Source organism: Rhinolophus sinicus, chromosome 18 (genome assembly GCF_057876585.1).
Source record: "Rhinolophus sinicus isolate RSI-liver-muscle chromosome 18, RSI-T2T, whole genome shotgun sequence".
Taxonomy (NCBI): Eukaryota; Metazoa; Chordata; class Mammalia; order Chiroptera; family Rhinolophidae; genus Rhinolophus; species Rhinolophus sinicus.
The window spans coordinates 76,037,032-76,049,330 of NC_142518.1; the positions used below are offsets into that span (position 1 = coordinate 76,037,032).

General features: G+C 40.4%; 1 protein-coding gene across 10 annotated transcripts in view; it reads right to left on the reverse strand.

Annotated features, from left to right (window-relative positions):
* The window catches only part of CHRDL1 (chordin like 1), a 179,562-nt gene that overhangs the window by 75,641 nt on the left and 91,622 nt on the right, over nt 1–12,299 (reverse strand). For 5 of the 10 annotated variants that reach the window (XM_074323572.2, XM_019718631.3, XM_074323569.2 and 2 more), the window contains exons 5-6: nt 5,408–5,553; nt 3,773–3,866 (exon numbers count right to left, since the gene is read on the reverse strand). The exons of 1 other annotated variant lie outside the window; for it this stretch is intronic. In XM_074323572.2, coding sequence (XP_074179673.1) covers nt 3,773–3,866; nt 5,408–5,553 — 240 coding nt within the window. The remainder of the gene's footprint in view (nt 1–3,772; nt 3,867–5,407; nt 5,554–12,299) is intronic. 4 more of the 10 variants (XM_074323573.2, XM_074323571.2, XM_019718630.3 and 1 more) reach the window with 1 other exon arrangement.

The window sequence follows — 12,299 nt, forward strand, 5'->3', positions numbered from 1 at the left end:
ACAGTCAATAATATTGTCATAACTTTGCACGGTTACAGATGGTTACTAGGCTTAGTGTGGTGATCACACTGTAAGGTATATAAATGTTGAATCACTATATTATACACCTGGACCTAATATAATATTGTATGACAACTATACTTTAATAACACTTCTTTTTCAAAGAAGTGAGGTAGAAGAGGTGGTATTTAGGCTGGCCTTTTAAGGGTAAGCAAGTTTTAGGAGTAGAGACATTAGGGATGCAGATGGGAAGGCACAGAAGAGAGAAAGGCCTTCTTCCAGCTGGTACTTCCAGCTGGCAGAATTTTCACAGGCAGAGATGGAGGGAAAGGGTTTTCCAGAAAGAGGCATCACTCCCTCCTCCCAACCTTTACTGTACATGTGAAGTTGCTACTTGGGCAGCCATTTTGTCTCCTTTACCTCCCAGTTCCTTATCATGAAATAGCCTCCACTCATTCATCCAAAACTTGGTTGCCATATAGTTGGAACTAGATGGTCTGACCAATCACAGACTACCATTGATTGCTTTTCTATTGGCTTACTCAGGTTTCACCCTTCTATTAAGGTTGGTGCAAAAGTAATTGTGGTTTAAAAAGTTAAAAATAATTGCAAAAACCAAAATTACTTTTGCACCAACCTAATAATAGGTTCAATTTAAGTGCACTAAACTAAGATGGAAACCATTGTTTCAGGCCACCCTCAGTCACCTACATGGTGTTAGGAATGGTTTCTCAAAGTGGTGGCCTATGGACCACATGCATCAGAATGAACAATGAGGCCTGTTACAATGTGCACCCTGGGGCCCCATTCCAAGGCCACAGAATCAGAATCTCTTCAGTTATGGTCTGAGGAGCTGAATTTCATCAAGTTCTTCAGGTGATTCCAAAGCACATGAAAGTTTGAGAAATATTGAGGGGTGGAGGAGAGAGCAAAGATACAAAGGTAAGAGAGCACAGGAACAATGTGAGTGGAACCTGGGGTGCGTGAATGGAAGAATGTTGGCCTATAAAGGTAACTTGAGACTAGAGCACAGAAGGCTTTCTCTGTGAGAGTCAGGGGGTTGACATGTACTCTACTGGCAACAGGGAGCCATCTCTTTCAGTGGCACAGTGAAATGGTTAAGAGCCTGGAGACTGGAGCCAGACTGCCAGAGTTCAAATCTTAACTCCTTGATTCACTAACTACATGACCTTGAACAAGGTTCTTAACCTCTCCCTGCTTCATCAACTATAAAATGGGGATAATAATAATAATAATAATAATCACCACACAGGGTTGTGATGGAATTAAATGAGCTCATATCTGTAGAGTGCGTAGAACTGTGACTGGCATATAGGAAGTATATGTTTCAGCATAAAGACTTTTGAGCAGGAGTGTGTCATGGTTATGGCTATCTTTTTGGAAGATTAAGCTGGTAGTAATGTATATTGATTCCCTACCAGCAAATCCTATATACTTTTTCCCTGTCAGTGGTTCTCAACCTTGGCTGCACATTGAAATCACCTCTGTCACCTCCCACCCCCAGTCTGGACATAAATTTACCAAGGTAATTCCAATATACACCCATGGTCGAGAGCGAATGCTCTAAATTTTATTTCAAATTTAATCGAATGCTCATTATATGCAAGACACTGTGCTAGGTCCTTTTCCTGCATTATCTCAATTAAACCTCACAACCATTTGGAGGTAGGTATTAACATTATCCTCACTTTAAAGATTGTTAGAAAGCTTGAGTACATTGTTCATGATCACCCAGCTATATAATAGCAGGGCTGGGATGAGAACAAAGGCAGCCTGGTTCCAAAGGCTCCTTTCTGAACCACTATTCTGCACTGTGTCCCCAGTCCAGACTCCCGCCCTCCTACACTAGAGAGATGACTCCACTCACTTTCTTCCTGGTCTCTCTGCTTGCCTTACTGCCTCCCTCCAATCTAGTCTGGACACACCAGCCAGTGAGATCTTTAAAGACGTCAACTGGATCATGTCATGCCCCTGCACACAACCTTTCAATGGCTTCCCAATACACTTAAAAACTGAAATCCAAACTCTTTCCCATAGCCTTAAAGATCATGGTCTAACTCCTGTTCACCTTTCTAGCCTCATCTCCTGCCAATTTTGGCCACAATCACTATATTCCAGCCACACTAATCCTTAGATTCCTTGAAAGCTCTAAACTCTTCTCTGCCTGAAGCCTTTGAACTTTCTTTTATTTCTGCCTGGAATTCCCTGCCACCAGGATCTTTGCATGGATGGCCCCTTTTCATCTTTCAAGTCTGAGCTTAAATGTCATCTCAGAGAGGGCTTCCCAATTACTCAACCTAAATGCCTTCACCTCTTATTTTCTGCCTCAGTCCTTTGTTTATTTCCTTCATAGTGCAGTCATCCCTCAGTATCCACAGGGTTTGGTTCCAGGATAGCCCAACGAATACCAAAGTCTGAGGATGCTCAAGTCCCTCATATAAAATGGCATCATATTTGTATATAACCCGTATTTACACATAGGCCACAGCAGGGTATACCTATACATCACTTCATTTACATGGATTCAGCATAGTGCTCAGTGTGTGGCAAATTCAAGTTTTGCTTTTTGGAACTTTCTGGGATTTATGAGAAAACATTTCAGTCTGCAGTTGGTTGAATCTGTGGATGTGTAACCCAAGGATATGGAGGGTGAACTGTACTTACATTGTTCATGTTGAACTTTGTTTACTTGTTTGTTTATTATTTGTCTTCTCTGGTCAGTGAGTTCCATAAGAGCAAAAGACTTATCTTTGCTGCTATATGTGCCAGATATGGTTGTATGCTGCACAAGGATGCCACAGCCTAAGAGGATGTATTCACAAGGATTTTCTGGCAAATGGCAGCAGAGTATCTTAAATAAGGGGATCTTTTTATAATTCACATAATGATGCTATTTTAAAAAAAGATGCTATATAGTCTGGCAGGTGCCCTATAAGTCCACTATATTTATCAATATGTATCCAACTTCTAGCACAGTGCTGAGCACATAGTAGATGCTCAATAAATATGTTGATTGGATGGAAGGTACAAAGACAAAATTAGGATACAGCCTAGGGAAAGCAGGAAAAGGAAGGGATACAGAAGATTCCTAGTAGATTTGGTAATTTGAGAAGAGGTAACAAAGGAGAAATTGATGGTGATTATGTTTTTTATTTTATGGTGTTTATGTTTAATCTTAGGAACCTAGATATATAAAGGTGCCATTATCTAAGAAATGGAATACAAAGGGGGAAAATTGGCGTAAGAAGATGATTCAGTTTTAAAATTGAGAAAATGATGTTTACATTTTGCTTTTATTGAGTTTGTCCCCATCCTACCATGGGATTTTTAAAAATATACGTAAATTTGCCTTGCAAAAAAAAGTCTTCAAAATGGTCACATTGATACTTCATAAGGCCCATTCTGCCTTTTCAGGCTGTGCATGTAAATTGTCTGTGTTTTACAATATAATAATGTGGGGGGGGGGCTGAGCTAGAAGGGATTAAGGAAGGAGAGATAAAGATCACTTTCACATTAGATGACTCCCACCCGGCCTCTCCTGCCACACTCCTATATAGTTTCTTTCAGTTGGTGTCCCTTAAAAATCAGTGCTTTTATTTTCCCCCTTTTGTGTATGAAAATGCCCTCAGAAACTAAGGCTACCATAGAAAATGCCCTTTCCCTAGACATTGAGAAGGCATTTTCCTCTCTTCTAAGTCCTGCTAGTCAGGATGGTAGTAGCACGGCGGGTCTTGGTATATGGAACACCTACCTTTGCATACCCGGCAGCAGGAATCCGGAACAGAGACAGGGAATGCACAAGTTAACTTGGGACAAGTCTTGAGACCACAGTACACATTTCCCTCCTGCCAAGCAGAAACAGAATTACGGTCAAAAGGATCTGGGATAAGTGTAAGGCTTAGATTGGTACCTGGGATGAGTAAGGGTTCAAAACATGGTACATCCTTTTCCACTGCTCTCCAACAGTTGGTTCTAGGTACTTCCTAAATTTTACTAGGCAGTAGTGAATATATATACAATTTTACCATGCCAGAGACTAAGTCACAGAAATGTTGGTAATCCTCACTGAGCATCCTGGTCTAAGATGGTACAAAGTCATCAGTGAGGGCTGCCATGGGCCTCCAAACCACCAAATATAGTCCTGGTCCTCTCTTCTCTGTTCATTTGTTCATTGTATCCCTTGGTCCCCATCATGCCCCAGCTGGGTGTTGAGGACCTCAGGGAATGTGAAGTTGTGTGATAGCCATCTTTTGTAATGCCCACTAGAGTCTCCCTTCCAAACCTAGGAGATGAGCTTTCTGGGGTAATACAAAACTATACAAGTGATCTGAATTGACAGCTCAGCCCAGCACGAGGCAAAGGAGAGGATCAAATGTAATTGCTGTTTTGTCTGTCTTTGTATAATTTCCATTCCTTAGATTTCTACGTTCCAAACATTGTTCCTTAAACCTTGTTTTTAGTTCTTAGAAGCGTATAATTCTTGGGTTAGAAGGGTTCCTGAAAGGTTGGGATGGTAAGGCCACAACCAAATTCTCCCAAACTACTGTGATACTTGTATTTTTGCTAAAAACCCCTAAGGGAAGAGATTTGATAACTTCCATTGGCAATCCAGCATTTAATGCCCTTTATAGGAAGAACAGTTGTTGTTGTTTTTTTACAACTAACTTTGTTCCCTCACACTGCAATATAAACACCCATTTTACTCCATTTTCTTGTTCTATTTATTACATTCTCTTGACTGCACAATTAGATGAAGTTATAATTGGTACACTTTATTCCTAAAGTATACACAGTTATTTTGACAAATAATGTCACAGGATCAATCCTTTTCGTCAAGAGAGCTGTCATTGTAGGGTACCAGGGATGAACTGATTAGTATCAGGTTGGTGCGAAAGTAATTGCAGTTTTTGCAATTATTTTTAACCTTTTAAACTGCAATTACACTTGCACCAACCTAATAGAATTCTTCAGAGTTGGAACCAAGAGACACCCCATTTTCTTGTGAATTGCACAGAGTGGCCCCAGGTAGTGTCAGTGGCTTTTCTACCCATAGTACCTCCAAAGCTTCAAATAATTGAATCCTTCAGATGAAGGCTTTGGTGGTGTACCTATTGTATAAAGGAATGCACCATTAGCTCATCTTTGTCCATTTAAGCAGTCCTAAAGCTTTAAGATCAGGATATGACTGGGTCTGACCTCTTCAACAGAGTTGTTCAGAGTTGATGAAATCAGGGAGTCTGGACTGTCAGGGAGGCTTACGATTTAAATGCAAGTCATCTTCCATTCAAATACCCTATAGTATAGGCTCAAACTAAAGGTATAAGTACAGAGGAAGCTCTCTCATTTGGATAAGGGCTGGCAGGGACATTAAGATGCAGGGTCTTACCGAACAGCTGCACTGGGTGCATTGGTTGGGTTGCCGGTTCTGAAAGAGTCCTTCAGCCATGAATAGCTCACCGTGTTGGTAAGTGGTCCCATTGTACTCACACGACTTGCTGGTCACTTTATTGTTCGCTGGGGGTAAGGAGTCTTCTGGGACAGGGTGGAGAAAAACCACACCAAGTATTGGCATCATTGCAAAAAATTTCATAAATCCCGACAGTAGATGGGGCTGTACCACATAGAGGGGGTTAAAAGATAGCTCCTAATTCAGAGGCTGATGACTTTAAACAATACAGACACACCTCGTTTTATTGAGCTTCACTTTATTGTGCTTCATGGATGTTGTGCTTTTTACACATTGAAGGCAAGACCCTTTACCAGCAAAAACATTATGACTTGCTTTATTGCCACACTTGCTTTATTTAGGTGGTCTGGAACCAAACTCACAATGTCTCTGAGGTATGCCTATATTAACATAGCCAGACAAGACTAGCAACTGGCATGACCATCATCCATGTCTTCATTTGTTGAGCATTTATTGAGCACCTTCTATGTGCCAGGCACTGCAATAGGCACTAGAGAGGGATCAGAGAAGAAGGACAAGGTCCCTGACTTTATGGAGCTAACAAAGCTAGACAAATAAGGTATTAACTTGCCTTGGAAGGAGGGAGTTCTTTCAGAAGAGAAACCACCTGTTATAACTACCCTGGTGACCTTTATCATTTGGTATGTGCTTGTATGCTTTTTCAAGCCTCTGGAGTCTGCTTATTTTTTAATCCCTCCACCAAGATTACCTCCTCCCTCCCACTCTTTTCTACCTATTGAAGTCCTATCTGATTTTGAAGGCTCAGCAAAAGTTCCTTTCCCTTCATGAAGCATGCCTTAATAGCGCCAGTCCACAGTCTGGATCTTTCAATGTGTCTGATGTCTGAAACACACAATCAGGCACTTGAATATCATTGTAACTCATATTTGTGAACTATAGTCATCTAGCCAACCATTTACAAAGACATTTCACATACATTATTACAATGGAGCCTCATAACAACCTTGTCAATCAAGTAAGTCAGATTCTTATCTTCATGTTTCATTTGAGGGCAACAAGTCTCTGAGGCTGAGAGACTTATCTGAAATCACCAAGTTTGTGAGTGATGAAAAAAGGAATTGAAATATGATCTCCTGACCCTAAATTCCATCTTCTTCCTACCAACCTATGTATACATGTATGTATTTCTTTTTGAGAACTGGGACTCTGCCTTATGTGTCTTTTCTCTGTGGGTTGCCATGTAGCAAAAAGTCAATGGATTTGTTGAGTTGACTCTAAGTGAATGTCTCAAGAAGTCTTTCCACTAGGCTTCCTTAAAGTGCATAGTGGGTGCACGCATGTGCACACATATACACACACACCAAACAACAGTGAACAAGCCCCCAAATTAAACTAATCATTGATGTGCAAATTAACAATAGATACAAGCCGAGTTTGGAACATGCTTTCTGTGGGATATGGAAAAAGACCAAAACACAGGGTAGCTGTGAGTTTCATTAGTAAAAGGCTTAGAGAGTTAGACCATCCTTTCTTTCCTGTCAGTCAAAATTATAATGAAAATGAGTCCATCTTATGGGTAAATTATACCTCAATACAACTGTTTTTTAAAAAAAGCAAAATTAAATTATTCTCAGGATGTAGGTGAAAACGATAAAGGCTAACAATAATGATATCAACAATAATAATACAATAGCTAACATTTGTTGAGCCTTAACTAATATGCTAGGCACAGTGGTAAGTGGTTTTCTACATATTATCTTATTGGCCCTTACTGATAATGTTCTCATGTGGACATTATGACTATACCCATTTTGCTGATGAGGACACTAAGGTTTAAAAAATAAATTGACTTGCCCCAGGTCACACAACTTGTAAGTGGTAGCACTGGGATCTGGAGTCATGTCTGACTGTTTCTAGTTTCTTCCCTCCTAGCCACTATCAAGAAGAGTGCCAATCACATCAAACCTGTAACAAGGAAGGGACCATTTAACTTAAAAAGCAAAACCAATGGAACATGAAGACTGTGCTGTTCCTCCAGAATATTTTGGCCTAAAATACCCATAAAACTGACATCACACTTTTTTGGCTTCAGTAATTTGGGTAACTAAATAAACTATATACTTTGCTATATAAATTGATCTAGCTTCAATTTCTGAGTCACTCTCCCCTTTGGTGTTAACTGCTTATTAATAACCTCTTACAGGATACAAAGGGAATTCCTTAATTTTGTCTTAAAAAGAAGCATCTTTAGCTCCTAGAAAGAGTTTACCTCATTATGATTGACCCTCTGGTCTGGGCTATGAGTCTCTTCTCCTGCCCCTAAGTACACACAACCAGACTGCTGCAGCTGGTAGACAGGAGTGAAAGACATTGGAAAAAGGACAGGAGCAGGGCTGTTCATCCCCCCGGGCTCTAATTACACCAAATTTCAATATTTTTTGGTGAAGGAAAATTAGGATGACCTATAAAATAGTATTTGCCATTACTCTTACAGAATTTGGTGGATCTTTGTAATACTAAAAGAAAAAAAATAGTTTGGAATTATTTTGCCTCAAAAGAATGTGAACTGGTTTTTGAATTGAGCCTTCCACCAAGGAATCAATGGCGAGGAAACTGCAGGGTGATGTTTTCTGGTAGAAGAATGAACTTGAGAGTCTTTCTTGAAATAGTCTTCAGAATAACCTGGACTTGGAGTCTATGAATCTACACAATAAAAGATGGGGAGAAAGCAAAAGAGAGGGAAACAAAACAGAATCAAAGGAAAATAGACCAATTATGGTCATACTTACTAACTAGTTTTATACAATATATTTAACATCTTCCCATTTATTCTTATTTCATTCTTCTACTATCCCTAATGGGATGAGTGTAAAATTATGAAAATGAGGATACTGATACCCTGAAAGATTTGGCCCATGTCACTCAGCTATTTAATTGAAGAGCTGATTCAGAAATATAGTTGTCCTGCCTCAAAGTTTGTGTTCTCTTCTTAGAGTGGGTGTTAAAACTAGGGGTAGAAAGCAAATGAAGTCAGTACCAGGAAGAGATATTTGCACTCCCATGTTTATTGTATCTCACGTTTATCGCAGCATTATTCACAATAGCCAAGATATGGAAACAACTTAAATGTCCATCAGTGGATGAATGGATAAAGAAAGTATGGTGTGTATGTACACAAAGAGAATATTATTCAGCCTTAAAAAGGAGATCCTGTCATTTGCAACAACATGGCTTAACCTGTAGGACACTATGCTAAGTGAAATAAGACAGATGCAGAAAGAAAAAAGAACTGAATGATCTCACTTATATGTGAAATCAAAAAAATGTCTAAAACATAAAAGCAGAGAATAGAATGGTGTTTACTAGGGTTTGGGGGTGGGGGAAATGGGAAGATGTTGGTCAAAGGGTAAAATAAATAAATTATGTAGGATGAATAACTCTAGAGATCTAATGTACAACATGATGACTACAGTTAATAATACTGTATTGTATACTGAGAATATGCTATAAGAGTAGATGTCAGGTGTTCTTACCACAAAATAAATGGTGACTATGTAAGAAGATGATGCTAAATAGCTTGTCTGTAGTAATTATTTCAATATGTATATCAAATCAGCATGTTGTACACCTTAAATACATACAATTTTTACTAAACTCTTCTCTTTGCACTGCCGGAGTACCGGACATGGCCCCAGGTTTAAGTATTAGAAAATGGCCTTGCCTTTCCCAGAGGTTTAGTATGTTTACAGCAATGAGTACCAAAGACTGAAACAGTCCCCCAATAAAGAGCAAGACCTTGGGGCTGGGGAAACAAAAAAATCACACTGAGATACCACTTCACCCCCACTAGGATGGCTATGATAAAAAACATAATAATAACAAGTGTTGGCAAGGATGTAGAGAAATTAGAACCTTCATACACTGTTGGTGGGAATGTAAAATGTAAAATGGTACAGCTGCTTTGGAAAACAATTTGGAAGTTGCTCAAAAAGTTAACCAAAGAGTTACTGTATGAACCAGTCATTCCACTGCTAGGTATATACCCAAGAGAGCTGAAAGCAAGGACTCAAACAGATACTGTGTAAGAATGTGCATAGCAGCATTGTTTACAATCATCAAAAGGTGGAAATAACCCAAGTTTCAACCCAGGATGGATGGATAAACAAAAATGTATATCCACACAATGCAATATATTTCAGTTATAATAGATAACCCTTGAAAACATTATGCTAAGTAAAAGAAGCCAAATACAAAATGACACATATTGTGTGATTCCAGAACAAGAAAATCCATAGAGACAGAAAATAGAGTGGTGGATGCCAGGACCTGCGGGGAGGGAAGAATGGGGAGTGACTGCTAGCGGGTATGGGGCTTCTTTTTGAGATGATGAAAATATTCTGAAATTACATAGTGGTGATGGTTGCAATATGTTGTATATACACTAAAACCAACTAAATTGTACATTTTAAAAGGGTAAATAGCATGTGAATGATATCTCAGTAAAGCTCTTATCAAAGAAAAGCAAACTGCTAAACATCCTATAATGCAGACACAAAGGCTGAGTATCAGCGTGTGGGGCAGGCTTGGACAAAATGTAGGTGCTGTGTACCCTGGTGACAGGGAGACAGGTAAAGAAGGGAAATGTAAATGAAAAAGGAAGGAGAACCACAAAGAGGTCGAGAGGGTCATCTGTAGTCATAATTTTGTCTGTGCCCCCTGGTCATGCCATAGGGTACCAGCATTGGTAGATGGGCTAGGTCAGCTAGACAGCTGAGCTAAAGGAAAGGGTTTATGGAGGTGAGGATTTTCCTGCTTGGACTCTTCATAGAGATCTGTGTGGGCTCACATCTTCAGCAAGTGGCCTCCCCACTCCCACCCGGGCCCAACCCTCAGCGGGTTCCAAGGCCAGGAAATTCTTGCAGCAGATTCAGCCGATCACTCTGCAGCTCAACAGACAGACACAACACTCTGTCCCAACGAAGAAGGTGCCGAGTGAGAGGAAACAGCCATGTGCTGGTCCAGCTGGAGAGAAGAGAGTGGATGAGGGCATTGAAAGCTCACACCCAAGTGTAATTCCAGTTCTTCCCCTCCTCGTCTGTGGGCTGTTTTCCATCCCACTTCTGTTAATGTTTCAGCTGCTGTTGGTCAGTAGCTGACCCTGCCTGAATATGCCATCCTGTCAGACAGATGCTGGGAAGGGTGGCTTGAGGGGAGGGTTTGTGCAAGAGAAGGCCATGTCTCTATGAAGCAAGGTGTGCTGGCAGACTGGGTACTCGATTTGGGAGGAAGGGGAGCACATATGTTTTCGGCTGGGTTGTGCCATTGGTTTGCTGTGGGATGGGACTACTGTCATTTTGCATCCCTGGGCCTCAGTTTCTAAAGAACATCCTGCATTTGTGAGTATGTGTGTTTGTTAGGGGTAATCACTTCAGCTGTTTCTACTTCACAGGGACATAGTAAGAACAGACAAGATTATATTTTTTGAAAAGGCTCAGGGAGAAAAGAAGCTATATGAAACACAATTATTGATTATGGTTTTCTCCAGCTTACCAAGCACATTCCATCTGAAGACAAGAAGAAATTTATAATTGGATCTGCTCCAGCAGTCCAGTGTCCAGAGTTTAATACATCCTTTAAAAGTTCTGCCAACTCCTAATGCTCTACTTCAGACCAGTTGGTACTTGTCCCCACTGTATGTCTTGCCAGCTCTGCCCTGATTCATTCTAGACCCAACCACCTGCACAGGTTACCCTTTACTTACTCATATCCTCCCCAGCCTTCGCTATCCATCAAACACACTCTGGTCTTTCTGTCTGTATCCTGCAGTCTAGCACCTGGTAACAGGTGTACTGCTCGCTAAAGGATCAATTAGTGCAAGGAGGCATGGCTTATGCCTTAACTTCTCTATCTCCTCCTGGCTCTCGCACTGGAAAGGAGGAACAAACATTCATATAGGGATAGATGCTTAAATGTTGAGAGTCTATTATTAATTCTTTTAAGATGTAAATGTGCACAACCAGGGGCAAGGTTGCTCTTTATTTAAGTCACAGAGAGCTGGAGAAAAATAAGTATGACCCTCAAAAGGGATTCTGAAGTGAGTTACAAAATTTTGTTCTATGGGAGTACATGCATTCTTTTGGGAAGAGGGTCCACGGGTTCTATCAGGTTCTCAAAATGTTCTATGACCCAAAAGAAGCACCCCCACTCTTTTAATACAAAATGAGGAGCCAGTGGGTTTCGCCTCAGCTGGACCGAAATTCTGCAGACAACTCAGTCCAGTTTCTAGGGCTCTAGGGTTATGCATGCTCATTTTCAGCTTTCTATGTGCTGAGGGCACTTACTGGTAAAAACTTCCCCTAATCCAATCTTCAGAGAGAACTTCTATGTTCTGTTGTGTAAAAATGTCTTCTTCCACTTTATTGAACAGCTTTATCATCAGCTCCATTTTTCAGCTCATGGACCATTCCAATCTCATTACATAAGCCTTCTAGGGGTTCCCATGTATATTTCCAAGAGAGAAATGGAAATGTCTTCCTTTCCTGACAGAAATGAGACCCAGAGCTTTCAAGGGGACACCATTATTTAGTGCCAAAGCAAGGACTCAAACTTAGGTCTCTTCATTTTACCTAGAGCCACAAAACAGGAGGGCTAGAGAAGCCCACTAAAATCCAGTCCAACAATTGGGAAAGAAGATAAAACATAAATCCCTCTGTTTTCATGGGCCAATTCCTGAACCTGAGTCTTCATCTGAACTTGGATTATGTAGCCTAACAAAACAACCCCTTCTGCAGTGAATCAGATAGGTTTATCTTACTCCTTTGCTACTATACTATTTTTTTAATTAGTTTCA